Source organism: Boleophthalmus pectinirostris, unplaced genomic scaffold (assembly GCF_026225935.1).
Source record: "Boleophthalmus pectinirostris isolate CB_2022bp ecotype Guang Dong unplaced genomic scaffold, ASM2622593v1 HiC_scaffold_22, whole genome shotgun sequence".
NCBI classification, from domain to species: Eukaryota; Metazoa; Chordata; class Actinopteri; order Gobiiformes; family Gobiidae; genus Boleophthalmus; species Boleophthalmus pectinirostris.
The window spans coordinates 807,311-823,623 of NW_026571190.1; the positions used below are offsets into that span (position 1 = coordinate 807,311).

General features: G+C 44.7%; 1 protein-coding gene across 1 annotated transcript in view; it reads left to right on the forward strand.

The window, feature by feature from the left end:
• Nucleotides 1–16,313, forward strand: part of LOC110157757 (piezo-type mechanosensitive ion channel component 2-like) — a 67,951-nt gene that overhangs the window by 30,563 nt on the left and 21,075 nt on the right. Inside the window, 20 exon segments of the mRNA XM_055157957.1 lie at nucleotides 164–250; nucleotides 1,179–1,335; nucleotides 1,560–1,656; nucleotides 2,893–3,055; nucleotides 4,084–4,173; nucleotides 4,248–4,405; nucleotides 6,989–7,104; nucleotides 7,220–7,337; nucleotides 8,238–8,243; nucleotides 8,511–8,573; nucleotides 8,646–8,812; nucleotides 9,248–10,004; nucleotides 10,377–10,509; nucleotides 10,916–11,086; nucleotides 11,158–11,259; nucleotides 11,731–11,887; nucleotides 11,954–12,136; nucleotides 12,340–12,505; nucleotides 15,192–15,291; nucleotides 15,616–15,763. Of these exon segments, the coding sequence (XP_055013932.1) occupies nucleotides 164–250; nucleotides 1,179–1,335; nucleotides 1,560–1,656; nucleotides 2,893–3,055; nucleotides 4,084–4,173; nucleotides 4,248–4,405; nucleotides 6,989–7,104; nucleotides 7,220–7,337; nucleotides 8,238–8,243; nucleotides 8,511–8,573; nucleotides 8,646–8,812; nucleotides 9,248–10,004; nucleotides 10,377–10,509; nucleotides 10,916–11,086; nucleotides 11,158–11,259; nucleotides 11,731–11,887; nucleotides 11,954–12,136; nucleotides 12,340–12,505; nucleotides 15,192–15,291; nucleotides 15,616–15,763 (3,139 nt within the window).

The following is a 16,313-nucleotide window of genomic DNA, read 5'->3' on the forward strand; positions in this document are numbered from 1 at the left end:
TTGTGTCTTGAGTAAAAAACATGACTGATTATTGAGACCATAAAATGGTGAAACTGCACTTTCTGTAGTAAAGCAAAAGTTGGTGTAACATAAATAGACTAAAAGCTAAACTTTCATCAAGCTGAGCTGATTTGAAGTATCTTTATATCTGTGGTTTCTGAAGGTCCTACCTGGACATGCTGAAGGTCATCATCTTCTGCTACATGTTCTGGTTCGTCCTCACTGTCATCTTCATCACAGGCACAACCAGGTAAAGTCCTTCTGTCCCTCCTCCGTGTCTCCCTCCTCTCCCTCCTCTGCTGTCATTGCACAAGAGCAGGTGGTTGCTTCAGAGGGAAGAAGAAAAATGGAAGAAGAGAAAGTTCACAAGCCTGAGAGCAGTCATGAGTCCATGCAGAGTCCCGATGACAGGACAGGTCTCACATTCATTTGAAGTGTTCCACTGAATAAAACTACATCAAACTTTGTAAATCCATTCTCCTGTCTCCCCACACACCACAGAGTGACATCACATCACCAGAGTAAAGTTTAAACACTTAAAATGTGATCTGTGGTGAGAATGACGTTTAGTGAATCAATAGCAGATATGAAACATGTTGCCTGCACTGCTCAACACCCAGATCCTTTTCAATCTGATTAAAACAGATCAAACATAATCTGTTGTCCCCTAACGTGTTAACAGCACTGCATTTCCCATCATGCCTTTAGGCTTTGTAGTTCATGAAGATATGAAGCTGCATTGCTTTTTTGGCTTCACTTACCTTATTATACAGGTCTACATATAGCAGTCATCAGATCCTCTGCCTGCAGCCACCTTCACCACCTTCACCACCTTCACCACCTCCACCACCTTCACCACCTTCACCACCTCCACCACCTCCACCACCTTCACCACCATCACCACCTTCACCACCTTCACCACCACCTTCACCACCTTCACCACCTTCACCACCTTCACCACCTTCACCACCTTCACCACCATCACCACCTTCACCACCTTCACCACCTCCACCACCTCCACCACCTTCACCACCATCACCACCATCACCACCTTCACCACCTTCACCACCTTCACCACCATCACCACCATCACCACCATCACCACCTTCACCACCTTCACCACCTTCACCACCTTCTTAAATACACCTCATGTGACTGACCCTGTGCTTTGTGTGCAGGATCAGTGTCTTCTGTATGGGCTACCTGGTAGCCTGCTTCTACTTCCTGCTAGTGGGCGGAGACTTGCTTTTGAAGCCTCTCAGCTCGATCTTGCTTTACTGGGACTGTTTGATCGGATACAACGTGTTTGTCATCACCATGAAGAACATACTATCTGTAAGTCTATGCATGGATTAAAAACTCTTTATGGCCACTCCATGACCACCTCCTGACATCTCCACAGCATCCAGATCTTCTCCATGACCTTCTCCATGACCTCCTTTAGCCTTCCTCCTGACCTCTTCATTGACGTCCTTCTTACCTCTCTTTCCCTGAACTCACTGTGACGCACCATGACCTTTGACCTGCCCATGACTTGGAGCATGTGTCTTGTGTTGTAGATCCTGGCGTGCGGCTTCATTAAGTCTTTAGTAGTGAACCACTGTTGGCTCATCCAGCTCTTCAGTCTGGCCTGCACCATCAAGGGCTACAGCAAACGTACGTGACCTCCTTCAAACACAAGTCCAGATACAAATGTCGATGGGGAATGTAGATAAACTAGGTAGATAAATCCCATTATCCCTCAGATTCTACAGGCAATTTATTAACATTTGTAAGACTCAGGAAGGCATGAATATGCTTTGTTAACGGCCTACAGGCTACAACAGCTCTGAGCTGGAGCTGGCCTACTCACTCTTTTCATCCAGAAGTGGTGGCATGTCCAGGTGAGGCTCAGGGCAGGTCAGCTGCTCTGTGCCCTGGGGTTCATTCAAAGTTGTTGTATCTGGTCTTAAAGAGAGGAACAGAGCTTGCCTTATGCACTCCGGACATTCTTATTATTATTATTGAGTTTCTAGGCGCTTTTCACTGATTTTTTAAATCAGAGCAGGGTTTTGTTGTCATGGTAAAGCTATTATGCTAATTTGAACTTCCTGACCGCAATAAAACACTATATAGTTAGACAAAGACAGCACACAGGTTTTTTATTTATTTTTTTCTCAAAATCCTATTTTTTTATGTTAATTTTGACCTCAAGAGGAGGTTATACACAGTGATGGTAGCCAAAAACTCAAGAGTAACATTGCTTTAAAATAATGTTACAAAGTACTGATCTAAAAAAATGACTCAATTAAGTTTAAACAAGTATTTAGGAAAACTACTCCTGAAGTAATAGTAACTGTCAGTACACAACATCTGATTTATAATAATAATAATGCATCAGTTTTATATAACACTTTTCTGGACTCAAAGACGCTTTACTGAGCATTATTCATTCAGTCCACACTGATGGTAAGATACTATTGTAGCCACAGCTGCCCAGGAGACTGACAAGAAGTGAGGCTGCCCATCTGCACCATCAGCCCCTCTTTCATACTAGGCAATGTGGATGAAGTGCCTTGCCTAAGAACACATTGACAGTATTTTTTTGCGACTGGCGCCTCACTGGATAGACAAAGGACAGACACAAATATGAGACAAACTGAATCATATCTGCAGGAGCGCTGCAAGAAACACAAATGTCCAGATATTTCATATTGTCAACATGAAACTATTGCCATTAGTAAACTTGGTGGGAAGAGTAACCAAAACTTTTACTCAACTAAGAATACTGTTGATTCAATTAAAAAATGACTCCAGTACATAAAAATAAAGTTTGTGCTAGAAAAGTGTATTTTCTTTAAGCAAAAAGATCATGTACAGGACCATTAAATACAATCTGTTATTTGAATGTAGCGGAACAGAGCTCCAAACAGTGCGAGCTTCCTAATGATGAGGCCGGGATCATCTGGGACGGCATCTGCTTCTGCTTCCTGCTGCTGCAGAGGAGAGTGTTCAGAAGCCACTACTTCCTGTATGTGCTCCTGGATCTGCACAACACCCAGCTGCTAGCATCAAGGTACACCTCTCACACCGTTTACATGTACAAAGAACTCAGAGTGTGGTTAACAACAAGTCAGACTACTCATGTCAGCAGGTCAAAGAACCAAATGGGTGTGAGTGGGGATGTTGCGAGGTGTTCAGGGGCATCTACTAATTTAGCATTGGCACAAATACTTTTCAGCTATAATTGCACAAAAGGCTGTCATTTATATAACCGCATAAGTGCAATTAAATGTTTTTAATATATTTACATTGCTCATTTATTATTTTCCCATTATACAAATGGGAAAATAAAATAAATACAAAGTTCTGCTTAGTAATACTAATAAGTTTTCTCAAATAAACTTATTATCAAATAGGCAAGAAATGTATGAAATATTATAAAAATAAATTCCTTGTAAACAGTAAACAAAACTTTTCAAAAAGTAAAGTGCAGCACTAACCAGAAAACCAGAAAAATCAACTTGTCCACATTGTCTGCAGTAAGTGCATACCTGGGTGGGGGGATGGGGGCGGGGTTCTATGCCAGTGAAAGGCAAAAGTGAGGACCAGAGGGCAAAAACCGTAGTTTTGCCAGGATTCACGTGGTTCAGAGGGATGTAGATGGGGGCAATTATTGTCACGGTGGCCGCTCTAACTATAAAGCACTGTGGGAAACACTGCCACCCCAATCACAGGCAAGTTTCCTCGTGAATATTAAAGAGCCGTGCCTTCCGTGTAGCTGCATATGTAAGCACACACAAATTGCATAAATTCACTCGTGCAGAGCCCTGCACCAAACTCAATGTCCTGCACTGAAACGATTCGGGATGAATACATGTACCGTTACACCCCTAATCAGAGTGCACCTTCTCCAGATGTGTTATTGCAAGATTTGAGATTTGATTGACACTTTAGTTGTAGTCCCTGGATTTGCTGCATTTTGATAAATCAGTTTAAACTTTTTGATAAATTTGGGCAGTGATCTGGTATTAGATGTAGTGAGTGACCCGTCCCAGTCAGAGCAAGTACTGGAAGGAATAATCTTTATGTGCATGTGTGCAGAGGTGCAGAGCTATTCGAGGCCTCCACCGTGAAGGCCGTGCGAGCCAGACTGCAGGTGGAGAAGAACTCGATGGACCTGCTCAAGAGACAGTAAACCTACACTGATTCAGTCCAGGGTGTAGACTGCTTTCAGTCCCCTCACCTCATCTCTCATCTCTTTTCAGGATGGAGCGAATCAAAACGCGACAACAGAAGTTCCGTCGTGGCAAAGAAACTCTGCTCAGTTTTAATAAGGAGACTGCAGATGCCGAGGGGAAACTTGGCCCCAAAGAGAGGAAAGATGACAGCCAGTGGTGGAGGCCCTGGGTCAACCACGCCTCCAGTGAGTGCCTCCTTCCAAACAGTCGTACTACAACCCCACCACAGTCCTACTGCAACCCTGCCCACAGTCCTAACTAAGTCCTACCACATCCCTGCCACAGGTTTAATCACACCACAGTTCTACCACAGCGATATGTAGTCCGACCACTGTCCAACCACAGTTATATGATATTTTCACTAACCAGTCTAACCAGATGCCTACCATATCTCTACCACTGTCCAAGCAAAGCCATGGCACAGTCCTAACACAGTCCTTCCACAGCCCTACCAATGTCCCACCAGCCTTACCACAGTCCTAGCAGTCCTACTACAGTCAGGGGTGTAGTGGGCATGGTACGCGGAGGTACGCTGTCCACCCACTTCTTCCGATGTGAGATATAAAAAAATAATAGATATAAAATAGCTACAACTTAAATGTCAAACCGAAGCTATTGGCAAAGGTGAAAACAATCTGCACAGACTCATGATATCTGCACTACTGTCCTACAGTGACCTGCGACGTGAGGAACCAGGACTGAACCAGGACTGAACTAGGACTAAAACAGGACTAAACCAGGTCTAAACCAGGTCTAAATCAAGTCTTAAACAGGACTAGAAAGAACCAGGGCTGAGTGTCAGAATGGGCCCGAAGGTGCGCTCGCGTAGACTCAGTGCTTTGTGGACACCCTGCTCCAACAGCTCTCTTGCTCTTAAGTCCAAGCTTAGTCCTGGTTTAGTACTGGTGTAGACCTGGTTTAGTCCTGGTTTGGTCCTCCTGGTTCAGTCCTGGTTTAGTCTTGGTTTAATCCTGGTTTGGTCCTCCTTGTTCAGTCCTGGTTCATGTGTTGTAGCCATAGACTGTATATATGAGTGGACATATCTAACGTGTTAGCTGCCGCGTGCCAAACAGGAAGAACAGCTCATCCGGCTCCTTCTGATCCTGGCTCCAATTGTCTTACATTAGGATCTTGTTGGCCCTCTCTCTGTAACTGCTGCTGTGAGCCTTGTCATTTTGGTCTTAAAATGCTCCTATTAACCCTCTCTACATGATCCTCTTTTTTTTCCCTGTATTTTCTCCATCAAAAAAATCCTATTCATAACACAGAGGATGGATCCAGATTCCCTCTATGGAAGATAATTTGTTTCATCAGATTTTGAATTTTAAATGCTGTTGAAATTCTCACTTTGAAATTTTTTACTCTGAAAAAACTTGTTTGAATTATTTTTATTATGAATTTTAGTTGTGTACATTTTCAAAGTGTATAAAATTAAATATATAAAAAAAATCACCTTTTAATTATTCAGCGCAAATACTTTCAAATCCTCAAATTCAACAGTCAAAATTTAGAGTGTAAAATTCGCAGTGCAAACAGCCAATAGGAAGCAGCCTCTGTCCTCCTCACTCACATGATCGATTGCTTCTGCCATGGCATCTTGGATTTTTGCTGTGTAATTTTTCACTGCGAATTTTACATTCTGAATTTCTACTGTTGAATTTGAGGGTTTGAAAATATCTAACTAAAATTCAGAATAAAAGTAATTTAAAAAATAATTAAAAGAGTTTAAAAAATTCAAAGTGAGATTTCAGTGGTATTTCAAATTCAAAATCTGATGGAACAAATTATCTTCCATATGCTCCTGTAACCGGGAGCATTGCGAGCCTTATGGCATGGCGCTGAACGTTATGGGTGACGTCATACTCGCTTAGTCCACTTCTTTTATAAAGTCTATGGGTGTAGCCTCTGATTTATGTTCTGTGGGTGATTATGAACAGCGTTAATGTTAATAACATGATTCCACATCATTTTGAATAAAAAAAACATCAAATATTACAGATTTTTACTGGGCTGGCGTCTTTACGTTTGTAAAAATTTGTTCTGTACTGAAAGTTTTTTTAAGGGTAGGTAGGTGGGTAGGATTCATCACATCGATGATGTCGCGTATCTCCACTCAAAAAATCCCCACTACACCACTGACTACAGTCCTTCCATAATTCTTACACAGCCCTACCAAAATCCTACTATAATCGTACAGCTGCCCTACCACAGTCCTTTCACAAACATACCAAAGTTCTCCCACATCCCCATCAAAATCGTAGTAACAGAGCACTATCGTCCAACTACAGCCATGACACAGTCCTGTAACAATCCTTCCACAGCCCTACCATAGTCTTGTTAGTCTTACCACAGTCCTACAACAGTCTTTACATAGCTCTACCCTAGCCCTCCTACAGTCCACCACAGTTCTACCACAGTCCCTCCACAACCATACCACAAATCTGCCACCGTTTTACTCCAATTACAGTTCTAACAGAGTCCTACCACAGTCATACCATAGTCTTTTTGTAGCTCTACCACAGTTGTCCCACGTCTCTACAGCTCTGCTATAGTTTAACCACAGTCCATCCACAATCCCACTGCAACCCTGCCATCAACTTACTCCAACTACAACTCTGACAAAGTCTTACCACAGCCCTACCACAGTCCTACTATAGTCCTACCATTGCCCTACTATAGTCCAACCATAGTCTCACAACAATCTTACTATATTCTTACCTACTTCCTCAGTCCTACCACAGCTCACACTAACACGGTTTCTCTCTCAGTGATCCGCAGTGGGGACTACTACCTGTTTGAAACCGACAGTGATGAGGAAACAGAAGAGGAGAAAGAGGAGGAGCATAAGAAAGGAGCACGACCTCCTGACAAATCTGCCTTTCAGGTGAGCAGATGTACTCGGTGTTCATTCACTGTTTACGTTCTCAGTGGTGTTGGTGAGATTTATTTGGTAGAATCCCATTGTTATAAGCATGCTAATGTGAGGATGTGGTATGCAGTTTGTCTACCACGCCTGGATCACTGACTCCAGAACTGCCATGAGAGCCCGGCACAGGCAGAAGAAACTGCACCAGAGATCTACTCGGAGAAGGCCTCGCTGGGAGCACAGGGCCACAGGTGGACTTCATCACATTTCTCCACAGTACATTGTCTCCTGTTCATTTACAATAGTGAGATAATCCATAGTGTTCCAAAAGGGTTCATTTGACTTTCTTTTCTCCAAATTACTTTTGTTTTCATCTAACACCCCAGTTTCTTTGTTTATCTTGACATGTTTTGACTACTTGTCTGCAGTCTTTCACAGAAGAATCACATGATGTTACTGTGTCTTGCTGCTGATTTACACAGTCATTGGTGCAATAAAGGAACTGGCACAGATAAACTTGGCAACTGAAGTTTGCCATCTCAGACCACTGTAAAAGGAAGGACCATGTTGTGGATTGTGACGAGGACACCAATGCTGGATAATTCCAGATTTATACAGACTGCAAGTGTGGTCCAGTATGCATGAGCGGGTTATATGCAAATTGCCTGTTACACAAACTGCCACAACTGTGGTGCATATTTGCCTAAAGCAATGCATTTTCATGTGGGTTCAGTAAGTTCGAACACTTTGGTCAGTGTGGCAGAACACATAGGTCAGAGGTCAGTGAGGCAGGGCACAGAGGTCAGAGTGGTTTGAGTGACTTTCTGAGTCTTGTTGGAACCATGTGAGTCTCAAACCACTTTTGCAGTTAGAGTACACCCAGCGTTGAAGAGGCAATAGAAATTCGGAAATGTGCACAAAATATTACAGAGATGAGAGCCCGATCTTGCTTTCCCATACTTGAGATACTATTCTGAAGAAGTTGGACTACAGAGGGTGCCGAAGACTTGCTAAATCAGCAGCAAGACATGTCACACATCATATGAATCCTGTGAGGAGGTCTGTAGACAGTAGTCCAAACATGTCAAAGTAAACAAGTAAAATGGTTATAGATGAAAACTAAAGTCATCCACCACATGGCAGTTGCTCAGATGGGAGCATGCTCATCCTTTGACCTTAAGGTTAGAGGTTTGAATCCTGTTCTGAACATAAAGACATCACTGGTAGAGTGACCCACAGTTTGGCAGTGAGATTCCATCTACTACAGACTACTATATTGCTTCTTGGGCAAGGCACATTGCCCCCAGTGTCAGCTTACATGAGTGTGTGAATGGGTGTGTGGTATCACGATGTAAAGCGCTTTACTTCAGACATTATATTAAATATTATCATTTATGTCTTTTTTAATGTTGTTCATCATGAAGCCATTGAGGTCTCCACAGAAACAGATGAGGAGGATACAGAGGAGGAGTTAGATGATGTCGCAGGTATGTTATAGGTTCCATATTTGTACACCCTTGTTGCTTACACATCCAGACTGCAGACTGCTTGTGTTCTAGAGACTGTGCTCCAGAGGCTCTCCAGTGGGCTGCGCTTCTGCTGGGTCCTGGTTTCTGCTCTGCTGGACTCCCTGACCACATGGCTTCGTGGCTTGTGTCAGGAGCACATAGATATTTCCACTGTTCTGCGCATAGAGAGATGCATGCTCACTCAGCAGGCCCGGCAGGTACTGCAAAAGTCCTCCTCAGATGAGATCCTTTTTTGTCAGGGCACAGTAGTGTTGTCATGATACAAACATGTTATACTTGATTTTGATACGAAGGAACAGATTCTATACTCAATATGATTCTGAAGTCACGATAATGATAAAAAAATCAGATGGCGTCTTATATGTGTGTAATTCCTCAGCGGTCCAGGTAGGTTCCACAGTGGTCTGTCGGCGTATCCTCTATGTGGTGTTGTACTACTTCTGATACAGCTCAAGCTCATTCTAATTATTACAAAAAAATTAAATACATACATTTTAAATATTCAGGAAAAGTTCATTTCTATCTTGTTGATGTGACTTTTTTGGTATTGATAGGTATTTAAAAAATTATCTATTCAGTACTAGTTTTAGTTCCGATTAGAATTTGATTTTCGATTCTCTTGACAACTCTAGGGCACAGCTCCATCTCGAGAAGGCATTCACCTCTACTACCAGCAGCAGCTGAAGAGGAGCTCCAAGGAGTCTGGACTGGACCATAGAGCCCACACTGGATTAGAGTCGGACAATAATAAACCAGATCCGAACTATATTGTGTCTGACCACAAAACTGAACTAGACCATACTGGACCAGACCATACCGGACTAGACCACACTGATGCAGACCATACCGAAGTGGACCACTCTGAACCAGAGCTCACCAATACAGAACACTGTGGACTGGACTCCAGCCAAACAGATCTCACTGGAAAAAATCACACTGAACCGGACTACACTGAAACGGATCAAACTGAGCCAGACCACACCGAACCGGACCACAGTGAACCATACCTTAGTGAACAAGAGCATTCTGAACTAGAACACTGTGAATTGGACCCCACCAAACCAGACCACACTGGAAAAGACACCACTGAACCAAGCCACACTGAACTGGACCACTCTGAACCAGACCACACTGGACCAGAGCTCACCAGACTAGACCACTGTGAACTGGACCCCACGCAACCACCTCTCACTGGACACGACCACACTGAACTAGGCCACTCAAACCTGGAGCACACTGAACCAGACCACTCTATGGACCATACTGGATCTGAGCTACACGACAGTGCACACAGGCTGGACCACACTGAGCCGGACCATGGTGAGCTCAGACTGGACAACATCGAACTGGAAAAGGATCCAAACAAACACAGCCTTAAAGATGAACAAGGTATCAGTCAAATCAATCAAATCACTTCACTGAGATTTAGATTTTAAGTTCCAAAAACATCCGTGTCCCCAGAGAAGAAGTAGACTAGTTCAAATCATGTATAGTTTTTTACCTCAAACAACTGTAATGCTAATTTATTTTTTTATTTATAATTTTGTGTTTTGGTATAACAGTTTATTCTCAGGGAAGGAGCTGTAGGATTGTGTGTGGTTTTGTGGAAGTCCTCAGTATGGGACCTTAGCCTGGGGCAGGTGTGCGTGCTCCTGGTGCTCTGTAGGGCCCTGGTCTTGGCTCTGACCTGCATGTGTTTGGCCCCTCTGCTTAGCTCCATGTGTTGCACTGAAGCTTGGTGTCATGTTGTTTGTGGTGCAGACATGACCTGTGAAGTGTCCTGTATGAGTGAGGCGGAGAGCAGAGCGGGCGCCCGGCGCAGACCCAGGCTGCTAAAGATGAGGAGAGTGAAGTCGTCATCTTCATCAGAGGGAGAAGAGGAGCTCCTACACAGGTCTGACACCTTTGGGGATAAGGCTCTTCATCACAAGAGCAAGTATCTTTACTTTGAAGAAAAACTCCAGAAAGGTTACATAGTGCATCTTTAATTGCATTTGAGTAAAACAGAGGAGTATTTCTCCTAGTATCACATAATATGCTGTTGTCAATTAAAGAAATAAATTAAATAGTGTCATCATTTTAAAATTACTTCTTAAAGTCATCTTGAGACCACCAGCTCAGTGGCTCGTGACCTCCTGGTGAGTTCTGACCTCCACTTGGAAGTAGCTGCTTTAGACCACTTCTGGTTCACTTTGGCTTGTGAAAACTCCCCCACTGGGTCCCACTTACTCTGAACCGCACGTGTGGTTTTAGTGGGAGCACAGATATCTTTACATGAGTGCATTGTGTCCCCTCTCCAGCTGGAGTCATCTGCCTCCCTCCTACAGCCTGGCCCTGGGTCTGGACCAGGACCCTGAGCAGGTCCAGAGGCACCTCAGCATACAGGAGCAGCCCCAGGCAGAGGCACTGGAGTCCCCCCTGTCTCTGTGTCGCATCCAGGAGCTGACAGCCAGTGAGCTGCTCCAGAACAGGTCAATAAATCAATCAAAACTTTTAAGCACATACTCAGATCTATCTGCTGTAACAGGTCTTCTACCTACAGGATGTTCTACGATGAAGAGCTGGAAGCCTCAGACCACTTCTTCAGTAGTCAGCCTCAGCTGCTGCAGCTCTGCTACACGCTCTACAACATTCTGGCGGCAAGGTACATCTGCCTCGAACACAACCACAGGAATATTGTTTTATTTGTGGTTTTAATACCATGTAATGATGTGCTCTCATAATGAGACATGGGTACTTCTTTTGCACTGAGTAGCTTATGTGCTCTGATCCTCTCCCACTCTGCACAGATCTGAGACGGTGTGCTTCTTGGTCATGGTAGTGAACCACATGACGGTTTTAGTGATCTCTCCTGGGCCTATTCCAACCGTCCTTACAGTTAGCAGTACAATGCTATTCAAAGCTCACCCCACAAGTCTACGTCACTCATGCTCCCACATGACAATTCTCAATAAATATACAGATGCAGGACACAAAATGTACTGCATCTTAACCAGTTTAATGCGATGTGCATTTTCAAAACAATAAAAAGTAATGTGATCTGTTAGCATTTAATACCCCATAGAAGTGGAATGTCCCTTCTTTACTTCCTCTGATACCCTCCCTCCCTGCACAGGTCTGAGGCGGTGTGCTTCCTGGTCATGGTGGTGAACCACATGGTGTCTGCTTCCTGCCTGACTCTGGTGTTGCCAGTGCTGGTCTTCCTGTGGGCCTCGCTGTCCGTGCCTCGGCCCAGTAAGGCCTTCTGGATGACGGCCATTATCTACACTGAGGTGCCCTCACACTCCTCACCTGTGGCTCTGGCTTTTGTGCAGGCTAACAAAGTGTGGTCTTCACAGGTTACCATTGTCATCAAGTACTTCTTCCAGTTTGGATTCTTTCCATTCAATCAGAAATTGGAGGTGGACCGCTCCAAGCCCTTTCATCCTCCCAACATCCTGGGAGTGGAGAAGAAGGAGGGCTATGTGATCTACGACCTGCTGCAGCTGCTGGCTCTGTTCTACCACCGAGCTATACTCAAAGTACTGGGACACTAGGTCATACTGGGACACTCACAGATACTGGGACACTCTCTCATAGTGGGGACACTAACTCATACTGGGGACACTAACTCATACTGGGACACTCACAGATACTGGGACACTCTCTCATAGTGGGGACACTAATTCATACTGGGACATTTGCTCATCCTGGGGACACTTACCTGTGTTTCTGCTGTGGACAGTGCCACGGGCTGTGGGACCAGACTGACTCCGAGCCGGACAGTCCCAGCACCCATTCCAGCTCTACCCGCACCTCTTGTTCAGAGCCAGGAGAGGGAGCAGCTACACCTCCACACCCAACAGGCAGGAGGAGGGAACAGCCAGGGTCCAGCCCACAGTCCCCCGCAGGTACTGTCTTCTGTGTTCTACTGAACATTTGAAGTGTGCTATTTTGCTATTTAAGAATCATACAATAAATGATCATTTTGAAATGACACAATTCTCAAAAGCAGGACTCAGCTCTTAGGAGTACTGAGGCTGACACTGAGCAGTTTTGGCACTTTTGGGGGTTTTGAGCTCAGTTTTTAACATCAAATCACCACCTAAGAAGTGCAATATCTGCAGTTCAAGTAACAGATTGTTGGATTGAGTGAAATAGTTTTTGTGTGATCAGATTGGGGTTATCAAAAAGAAGGAAAAAATTGGCAATGTTTGTACTTTGTAACTGGCGATTTGTGTTGATGTTTGAATTTAATATTATAAATGTGTGATATTATGTGTATCAGGGGTCTGGGGTCCTCACCAGGGAAATTTTGGACTATTTACTGTATTTCACTGCATTTTAGAGGTCTACTAACCCATAGCTCAATAATATAAACTATATAAAAATAATGTAGTCTATATTTGTTTTTTCATGGGTTATTTTCCTGACAGTGTCTATGTCCCCTGTCCCCTGCTCTGGTAGAGCCCTGCTCCTGTGACTTGTCACAGACGGGAGGCTTCAGTCTGTGATCTAGAGCAGGATGAACATTACAGACTTTAGCATTTATCAGGATGTCTTAACACATGTTTTATCCTGTATTTATCATGAGATACTGCTGCTGAGGGTGAGACTATTCCCATGTCGTGTGTGCACACCACTGTTATGTGCGTCTGAGTTCACGATGCTACAAACTTTTCCATCCATCCATCCATTTTCTTCTGCTTATCCGGGGCCTGGTCGCAGGGGCAGCAGTCTAAGCAGGGACTCCCAGACTTCCTTCACCCCAGACACGTCCTCCAGCTCCTCCCGGGGGAACCCCAAGGTGTTCCCAGGCCAGCCTCCTCCCTCCAGCGTGTCCTGGGTCTTCTCCGGGGCCTCCTCCCGGTGGGACACGCCCGGAACACCTCCCCAGAGAGGCGCCCAGGAGGCATCCAGAACAGATGCCCGAGCCACCTCAACTGGCTCCTGTCGACGTGGAGGAGCAGTGACTCTAATTTGAGCTCCTCCTGTGTGACTGAGCTCCTCACCCTCACCACTCTCTAAGGGAGCACCCAGTCACCCTGCGGAGGAAACTCATTACGACTACTTGTATCCACGATCTCGTCCTTTCATTCATTACCCAGAGCTCATGACCATATGTGAGAGTAGGAACGAAGACTGACCGGTAAATCGAGAGCCCACCACCTGCGGGAGTATCCATATGGGGCCAGTGCAGAGAGATCTGGGCAGCAGTTAACAGCAGGGGCCTGATTGGCGGCTTGATCTCCTGACATGGAGACTAGCTCCGGGGACATGGAATGTCACCTTACTGGGGGGGAAGGAGCCTGGCAAAACAGGGTGGTGGTCCCTCTATATAAGAAGGGGGACCGGAGGGTGTGTTCCAACTACAGGGGAATCACACTCCTCAGCCTTCCCGATAGTCAAACCCCAGATCCAGGAGGAGCAGTGTGGTTTTCGTCCTGGCCATGGAACACTGGACCAGCTCTACACTCTCCATCAGGCGCTCGAGGGTTCATGGGAGTTTGCCCAACCAGTCCACATGTGCTTTGTGAATCTGGAGAAGGCATTCGACTGTGTCCCTCATGTTGTCCTGTGGGGGTGCTCCGGGAGTTTGGGGTCCGGTCTCTGTATGACCAGAACAGGAGCTGTGTTTGCATTGCCGGCAGTAAATCAGACCTGTTCCCGGTGCATGTTGAACTCCACCAGGACTGCCCTTTGTCACAAACTTTTCCAGCTGGGATTTCTGAATGTATCTCCGCCCATATGAGGTCAATTTTCACCAAATAAGAAAAAGTGGTATAGAGTTTGAGACATGAAGAACTGGGTTATTACATCCAACTTCTTCACAGTAGCTAATATGCCTTTATAATAATTTGCTTTATAAATGTAGGTACATTTTCTGATCAAAAGAGTGGTCTGTGTCCTCTCTGTGAGAGCACACAGGAGTGAGCAGGGGAAAGGCGTAGCACTGGTGATTGTATCCATGCAAATATAATAAGATCTTAATAAGATCCATGATTGTATCTGATCAGGCTGGTGCCAACACTAAGAAAAGTGTCCCACTCAAAGCTGTCAACTCATAGAGTCAAAATCCTAAACATTTTTGGAAATTCCTCCCGGACGTATTTTGGACATTGCTGAGGAGAGACACCTTTGTCCTCAGGACTGTTCCTCTTCTCAAACTGCCCTGACACAGATCTGCTGACCCTACCTGACCAGTCCTCCTGTTAAACTGCACTGAGACCTCTGACTAGAGACACAAAGGTGACTGAGACGCACAGTGGAAATGTTTCTGCTGCTAAACTTGAATTTGAATGTCTCTCTCTCTCTCTCAATCTAAAGTCAACTGCAGAAGTTACTTGACAACAAACTGTTCTAATCATATGGTTCCTCAAAAAATAGCCCCAAATACTCCACTAGTGCAAAGAATGTGCATGTGCTGAATATTTAGCTCCAAAAAGATTGCTCAAGTTTTCATGTATTGACCCCTAACTGAGTCATAAGTAATGATCATACCAGCCTGGGTTATATGTTCTACTGTCTTCTCCCCTAGGAGGGAGTTGTAAAGTAAACATTATTTTGAGTAAAAATACTTTTGCTCTTCTCATACAGACAGTGGTGGCTCCAGAGTCGAGCCAGAAAGAAAAGTATTCATGTTTCTAACCAAACTGAGAGACATGTCCCTGAAAGCCCAACGACACTCCTTCACAAGGTAAGACTGTGGCAGGTGGGAGTGTGGGAGGTGTATTTGAGGCAGGTAACACCATGGCAGGTGAAGATGAATAGGAAAGATAGAAGCAGGTGAGAATGAGGTAGGTGAGACTGAGACAGGTAACGATGTACAGGTAAGACTGCGGCAGATGGAACTGCGGCAAGTGAGAGACTGTAGCAGGTTAGACTGTGGCAGGTGCATCTGAGTCAGGTGAGGCTGAGGCAGGTGAGGCTGAGGCAGGTGAGGCTTAGGCAGGTGAGACTGGGGCAGGTGGAATAGAGATGGGTGCTACTGAGGCTGGTGCTCACATTGCTGTGGTTGCAGGGTGCGCTTGGCGTGTTCCCCAGTGCAGGACTTCTTCCGGGCTCTGGTGCAGCCGGAGTACAGCGCCGTCACTGATGTCTACGTGCTCATGTTCCTGGCCGACACAGTGGACTTCATCATCATCGTCTTTGGTTTCTGGGCCTTTGGGGTGAGCTCCACAGGACACCACCCCCTGACTCCCCACCTCTGCAGTACAAGCCCATGTCACCCGTGCCTCATAACTGCCCAAGAGCAGGATACAAAACAATAAACTACAACACAAACCTGATGTGGTGTGCTGTAGTTTCATTAACAGGTTACTCCCTTCCTTATATATAAAACAATTTATAAAACAAGTATAAAACAGTCTATTGTTTTATATCCTGTGTTGTATATGAAAAGGAGGAGCATGGGCTTGTGGGTTGAGATTCAAACAAGATTTTACTGCAAACCACAAGGACAGGGAGAGATCACTAGATTATTCAAACATGCACTGATGACATATAAAACCTCTGTATTTGTTATGCTCAGACCAGGTGACTTTTTTTCATTTTTTCATTTCTTTTTTTTATTTAACTAAGAATGTCCCATAAAGATTGGGAAGGGATTCAGACAATACATCAGCAAACTCCAGAATGTGTTAGTTAATTAGACAACATAAATTTCATTTCAAAACAGGTGGGTAGAGAATGCAAGTTTTTTACTCAAGTATGAGTAAT